The 7605-nt window shown below is 49.4% G+C and overlaps 1 protein-coding gene across 1 annotated transcript in view; it reads left to right on the top strand.

The window, feature by feature from the left end:
* The first annotated feature begins 3836 nt into the window (after positions 1 to 3836).
* HS3ST6 (heparan sulfate-glucosamine 3-sulfotransferase 6) overlaps positions 3837 to 7605 on the top strand; it is a 74522-nt gene continuing 70753 nt past the window's right edge. Inside the window, exon 1 of the mRNA XM_082199230.1 lies at positions 3837 to 4604. Within this exon, the coding sequence (XP_082055356.1) occupies positions 4054 to 4604 (551 nt within the window). The 5' untranslated portion in view covers positions 3837 to 4053. The remainder of the gene's footprint in view (positions 4605 to 7605) is intronic.

Raw genomic sequence — 7605 nt, 5'->3', positions numbered from 1 at the left:
CTCTCTATACTCCACAGGGTTACATTTCTAGTTTTGTGAAAGATAGAAATGGCTCCATGCTTCCATTCCCATGACCGGCGGGTTGTTTGGGGCAGCTTTTATTGGCTCAGTACCCTTCAGAAGAGGGAGTCCTGAAGACTCCTTGTGAAACACCAAGGTGTTTCAGATACGCAGCAGCAAGTGTATACCCTGCCAGTCCCACAACAATGTCAGCTGGATCCAGCTCCAACATTCCTGAGAGACCACCTCCTTCCCTACAGACCCTCCCTGGTGTTAAAATCAACTGAAGGGGACCCCTGGTTAGCTCCACCTCCCACAGAAGTTTGGGAAACCCAAGGGCATTCTCCCCTCCTGTGATTTCCAGCAACTGGTATTTAGAACTGAAATATACTCGGAGTCGAGTGTAGATTTCATGCTCTTTATTCAGCTCGTAGTAGTGAGGAGGAATGGAAGTTCCCCCGAAATGTCTGCTTTATATACATTATTTACACAATGGGCCTCATGTGATTGGCTAATTCAGGGATTCTCCTGTAGGCCAATCAGGTTGCAGATTCACTTCCACCTGGAGTTGGATTGGGTGGCTCCTGTGGACCAATCAGACTGCTGCATTCTGAATTCTATTGTTCTAGGACCAATCAGACTGCTTCAATTTGGATGCTATTCAACTCAGTACATAACAAGAACATAGTCATTGTGGCTAGCATCCTCCATGAATTGGTCCAGTCATCTTTTAAACCATCCAGGTTGGTAGCCATCACTGCTTCCTGCAAGAGTGAGTTCCATAGTTTAACTATGTCCTGCATACAGGACTTTATTCCCTTTGCACTGAATATTCAGCTTGATTGGATGTGGATGACTTCTAGCAATGTGAGGGGAAATAACTTTTCTCTATCCACTGTCTCCAATCTTATGCACCATTTTAAAAAGCTTCTATCATGTTGCTTGTTACTTGCCTTTTCTCTAAGCTAAGAAGTCCCAGATGCTGCAACCTTTGCTCATAGGGTGGAACATTTGAGGCTTGCGAAAGAACGTTTTTCTGACAGAATGTGTCCTTCCCCAGCAACTAACATTCTCCAGCTGAATGCCCCCCCCCCCGCACAACAAAAAATTGCTCCAGGTCACCAGGCCTTTCCTTTAAACTCATTTTTAAATTGATGGTTGATAATGGAACTACACACATTCAATCTGTATAATGCATGTATTTGTGTGTCTACGCGCACCTACACAAAAACTCCTGTACCTCTTTAATTAAAGCTGACATTTGTGAGGGCTAATTGTTAATTGCCCAGCATGTGGCTATCATCAAACTAATTGCTGTTTATTTATGACATGTTTCCCATCTTTGATTTAAAACTCGGCAGGGAAAAAGGCGGTCTTTTGTGGCAAATCACTTCCCATGAGGCAAGTGATTTGAAACAATAATTACAGTCCCCAAAATGTGGAGGTTGTTGTTGCTGGCGGTGGAAATCAAATGTGAAAATATTTGTTCATTGTATGTAGGCTGTAAAACATCCTCTCCCCCACCCCCTCTCAATTAACCTAGCAGTTCTTCTGCTCAAATCTTGTTTGATCTTCCTTTAATTCCAGTTTTGGGTGGGGGCAGGGAAGTCATAAAACTAGTAAAGACACATTTGTCTTTGATTTGTATCGTTCCCCATCCTGAAGGTTCAAGGCAGATCGTAAATTACATATTTTGTAACATGTTAAAATGATCACCTTTGTCCTGTTCCTCTAGAGATAGAAAACAACACACACACACAGAGAGAGAGAGAGAGAGAGAGAGAGAGAGAGAGAGAGAGAGAATGAGTTCCCCCTAGATTTTCAATGCGCTTTATGTTTACTTTCAGAGATCATGGGTCTTCATGGCATTGTGACAGATCATTCTGGAGACCTGCTGTTCAGATGTTCTGCAAGATGGAAATAATATGGCAGTAGTCTCACCTTGACAGATGACTCCAGCCACCTCCAATTGCCCCCAAACCTCAAAATTCACTTTGCAGTCTTCTGTGATCATAGAGAGCCATCTGGAGACTCCTAGACATACTAAAGGTCAGTAGGTGTTTAAATTTAAGAACATAAGATGCACCTCCTGGATCAGGCCAATGGCATCCTGCTTTCACGGTGGCCAACCAGATACACTAGTGGGAAACTTGCAAGCAGGAACTGAGCTGAACAGCACTCCAGCCTCCTGTGGTTTCCAGCAACTGCTACTGAGAAGCATGACTGCCTCTGCCCATAGAGGCAGAGCATAGCCATTGTGGCTAGCAGCCACGGGTATCCCTCTCCTCCATGAATTTGTCCAATCCTCTTTTAACGCCATCCAAGTGGGTGGCCACCACTCCCCCCTGCAGGACTAAGTTCTATAGCTGAACTATGTGCTGCCTGACACTGGAGCCAACTCCAGGGGACCGTGGGTGCTTTGGCACCCACAATAATATATTTGTGGGGCTGTGCCCCCCAAGTCAACAGGCAACGTTGAAGCCCTTCATTGTGGGCACCCACAATCTTTGGTGCAAGATGGCACCTATGCTGCCTGAGGAAGTCTTTAATTTCCAGCTGATGTGCCTAATACCAAAAGGCATCCAGGTGACCCTCCAAATGTTGCTGGACTACAACTCCCATCATCCCCTGACCTTCGGCCATGGTGGCTGGGGCAGAGCTGTAGTCCAAAACATCCAGAGGGTTGAGGAAGGCTGCACTGGGCTAGACTGTTGGTCTGTCTCGGGGCTGCAAAACCTGTGGTCCTTCAGATGTTGCTGGACTACAAATCCCATCATCCACTGACTTGGGCCATGCTGGGTGGGGTTGTCCAGCAATGTCTGGAGGGACCACACATCCACCCCCACCTCAACTGAGCAAGCGGAGAATTGCCATCAATCCTGAGCCTACGTCCAGTTTCACTGAATGTCTAGTATCTGGGTCAAAGTAAGTGGGAAAGAGGGGGAAATGCCCCTTCCATAATTGGGGATGGGGTGGCGGGTCAGTGGAGCTTTGCTTTATTGGCTTTTATTACTCCATCCTTCTCCAACCCGGTGCCCTCCAGATGTTGCTGAACTACAACTCCCGTCACCCCTGTTCCAGTCCAACCCCATCTTATGGCACCCCTAGTTAAGGAAGCTCGAGTTGTCCTCTTTAGCACCCTACACGTCTCATGGTGATGCATTTTTAAATAATCCAACCACACGAAAAATTTAAACATTAAGTTCTTTCGCTGTGCTCTTTATCTGTTAAAAATTTCCGATGTCGACGCTTCCGGACCATTCTCGGGGCTGCAAACCTGTATCTACTTGAGGGAAAGCGTCCCTATTGAAACCAACGAAGCCTGCCAGAGCTCGGGCTGAAACGCGCATCTGCTTGGCTAGCTAACAAATTTGCAAAGTATGAGAGGCCCGTTCCATACTTACTGGGAAGTAACCCCTCTTTAAAAATAGAATAAAAATCAGCAGTGTTTTATCCCCGCGCACTGAAACCCAGCCTCGCAGCACCCGATCCTGCACGCGCGCGCACAGTTACTCAAACAGGCGCCCAGGATCACCCCTTTCAGCTCTTTGAGGTTCCCGGGGAGATGGCCGACGCTCCTGGCGCGCATCGCCGAGGGACTCTGGGCTAGTCCGTTTCCCGGCGCGGCGTCTTCCTCGGGAGCCGCGCGAAGTGAAAGTGACCAGCCCTTCGAGGGGGCGGTGCCAGCGGTGGGTGTGAAAGTGACCGGAGCCTGCTGAATGGTGCCGGGAGGGAGAGAGGCGGGGTAGGGCGCAGCTGACTCTCCTCGCGGAGTAGGAGGGGGGGACTCCTCCGTTTGGTGAGGAAGGAGACGGGGGGGGGAGAAGAATTGGGGACCTTCTGGGCGAGGACAGGCGGGCGCAGGCTCCACTTGGGCTGAGGCTGAGAGCGAGAAGAAGGAGCCGCGGGAGCCGCGGGAGGGGGGACCTTTCCCGGGGCGACGGCGGCGGCTCCCTGAAGGAGCGATGTCCCCTCCGGGCCGCGCTCCTGCTCCTCCTGCTGCTGCCGCGGGCGGCGGCGACGTGGTCCCGCGACCCCCGGGGCCGGCCCCCCATGGGATGTAGCCGCGGCGGGCTTCTCCGGGCGCACGTCGGGGGGCTGCTGGGTGCGCGCGCCCCTCCCCGCGCCCCGCTGCTGCTCACCATGCTGCTGCTCTTCAGCTACTTCTTCTACTGCCTCACCGGCTCCTGCGAGTCCCTCCGTCCGGGGGGAGCGGGCCTGATCCGACAAGCGCAGCCGCACGACGAAGGGAACCCCCCGCACAAGCTCCTCTTGTTGCTCCCAGGACTGGCCGGGAACGCAGCCGCAGCCGCCGCCGCCGCCGCCGGGGAGGACGAGGAGTCGGCGGCCGGAGGATCGAGGCTGGAAGAGGAGGACAACGACGGGGGGGACGGCCGGATCGGGAGCCCCTCGGCCGGAGGAGCCTTGCCCGTGGCCAACGGCTTTGGGAGTAAAAAGTTTCCGCAGGCCATCATCGTGGGCGTCAAGAAAGGCGGCACCCGTGCGCTGCTGGAGTTCCTGCGCATCCACCCGGACGTCCGAGCCGTCGGGGCCGAGCCGCATTTCTTCGACAGGTGCTACGAGAAAGGGCTGCTTTGGTACAGGTAAGGCAAGTGCCTCCGGCTCCACCTAATCCTTTCCCACGGTTTTAGGGGGGGTCCGACACGTGCGTCCACAAGCACACATGAGGGTGCCAACTTGAATAAAATATTGGGGGCCCCAGATATGTCCCGCCCCATGTTTTATTTGGGGTGAGCGGCGAAGAGACCTCGGTCCCTAGGAGTTGGCTCCTATCGACACACCCACACCCCAAGGGTGTCTCTCGGAGTCCCAGCACAGGCAGGCAGGCACATGTCCCTAAGCAGAGTCCGTTGCATTTCGTTTTTCTATCTATATTTGAAGTCCTCTCTTTGCTACGACCAGATCTGGGGTGAGATGAAAAAGACATTTTAAAGCAGCCCAGTCTGGGGGTGGGGGTGGGGTGGAATAGATTGGCCTGAGTAACAGGATGGTCAGTCTCGCAACCTCCCTCCTGAAATCAGAGAGCATGGAACCACAGAGTCAGGCCATCTAGCTCAGAACTGTCTGCACTGACTGGCAGCAGTTGACCATCGAGGGGCTCCAGGGAGGGAATGAACCGGAAGCTGTCTGTTGTGGGTCAATCTTGAGTTCTATCACTGAGCTACAGCCCCCCCCCCCAAATGGTCAGAAATGAATCTGAGCTTGCTAGGCAGGCATCAGCATTGGCACACAGGAAGCTGCCATTCACTGAGTCAGAAAGTAGGTCCATCTAGCTCAATATTGCCCACACTAGCAGGCAGCAGTTCTCCAATGTTTCAGACTGAATTTTTTCCCCTAGCTCTACATGGAGGGTTTAAACCGGGACCTTCTGGAAGCAAAGCAGATGCTCTCCCACAGAGCTACAGGTCTTCCCTTTATCCATATAAAAAGCTCTATTATTTCAGAACAGTGCATCAGTGTATTAATTAACCCGAAGTAATAGTCAATCCTATTTCTGAGCTGGAAATGGCTACTTGGGGTTGATATTTCCTCTTTGCCAATAAGAATCATGGCTTGAACGGACGGGGAATTTTGCCCCCAATTAACTAGATTGGAACACAAACTATTGATCTAACTTTAACCTTTAAAAAAAAACTTGCTTAAATCTCTGAGCTTTTGGGATGTGAGGAGAGGCAGAAACTAAAAATAAATAAATACGGGATGTCCTTTTTTTGATCATTTGCTCCCTACCGTCACACAGAGCTTCCCCTGTTCAGCACACAAACTTATAAGTGGAAAGCAACCTCAAACAGACCCAAAGCGTTGTATAACGATGGAGGTAAATTTTGGATCAACGTATTGGAGCTGGCGAACTGCTAGTACAATATGTATGTTAATCCAAATTAAAACACAGCTGTTGTCCCCTCCCTCTAGGAATTCCGATAAATCCTTTCCATATTAGGGCTGTCTTTCCCGGATGGTGTACTCATCAAAATATTTCCCAAATGTTTGGGTCGCCATTGTCTCCAGAGTTTCCTTAAAAGCGTCTTCTTGTTCCGCGTAGTCAGTGCACACAGGCCACAAATTTAACAGCCAACTGCACACTCCAAATTACGTGAGCAAGCCTCTTGTTTTTTACACCGGATGAACTCTCCGGTCTTTCTCCCTTCATGTTACCATCTCCCCACCTTTGTGCCTCTTTTATGAAACTTTCCATTATGGGATAAGGTATGAAAGACACTCTTAACTTTCCAAGTGGAAGGCTGTCTTCGTTTGAAGTCAATGGCGGAGACTCTGCCTTTATGGACTTCAAAGGGGTCTAGATTTCACAAAGACCAAGGTAACAAAAGCTGACCGACTATTGAAAATGCTTTTTTAAAAAAATCCCCAAAGCGATTTATCAGGGTTCAGGTGCTGCCCTTTCATGCAGGACTCCTGTGGGCTGGAAGGCAAATCGCAAACTTTAAAACAAATGAGCTGGGGGTTTTTCAGTGTCCTTAGACCAGGGTACCTGCCCAGCTCCCAAATGTTCAAATGTCTCTTTTGAATACGATGCAGAAAGTTTCTCTACTAGCTGATATTTCCCCCCTCAAACTGCAGTGAGACTGACATCACAAGCCCATCAAGGTTCCCCAACTGACACTCTTTCTTCACCCCTCCTTCCTTTCTTCTCCTTCCTTTCTTCTTGTCTTTCCTCTTTCCCCCACTTTAAATTTTTGCATCTTTTGGGACTTTTGAGCAAAGCCTCCGGTGGCAGCAACAGCATAGGAAACCACAGTTTAAGCTGAGTTTGGTGTCCTTCCTATCTCGAGAAAGACCATCACAATTAAGCAAATCTTCAAGATCTTTGGAGACCGGAGACTAACAAAGCATCCTTTTTGGGAGACACAAGGATAGGACCTCCATGCTAGAATGAGCCTGATTAAAGTGTATCTAATTTTCCCCATCCTTCCTTTGCACCCTCACTTTGTATATGTCTCTGGGGATAATAGGGTTTCCCGCCCGCATTGCTTCCTCTTCACAGCCACTAAGATAGGCACAGAAACAGCCCATCTCCCAAGCAGAAAGTGAGTTCATGTGTGCAAAGGGGGCATCAGCTGCTTTCTGCATCCTCTGTGGTTAATGGCACTCTGACATGAGTCTTGCCAATGTACAATGGCCATGATCCACTTTAAAATCTTCCAGCAGAAGTCCCATTGATAAGGATTTCAAAAAAAAAACAACAGCATGCAAGAACGCATTAGTGGAATCACACAGTTCCTGCATCAAGTGGGGCATTTGCAAGAGAATGCCAAGAGAAGTGACTTGTTTCTGTTATTTGGTATCCATTTGGTTCTCTGTTTTTTCCAGCTGAGCTCCTTTCCTGTTGGGGTCGTGATGGGATCCCGGAGTTCATCTGGCTTTTTGGCAGGCTTGTGTTTTCAGAAATAAAGATTAAAAATAAAAAAAATTAATTGCTGGGAGTTCTGTGTGTATGCGTTTAGCTTAGCTTTATTTATTTGTGTATATGTCCTGACCTATGTATTCCATGGATGCTTGGAAGGGCAATGTTACACAACAAAGCAGGTCTCTGCCCCAAAGAGTCTACAGTCTAAAGGCCAGCAG

This window comes from Podarcis vaucheri (genome assembly GCF_965113315.1).
Source record: "Podarcis vaucheri genome assembly, chromosome: 14".
Taxonomy (NCBI): Eukaryota; Metazoa; Chordata; class Lepidosauria; order Squamata; family Lacertidae; genus Podarcis; species Podarcis vaucheri.
The sequence above is the reverse complement of the archived record's forward strand: the minus strand, read 5'-3'. Positions and strand labels throughout refer to the sequence as shown.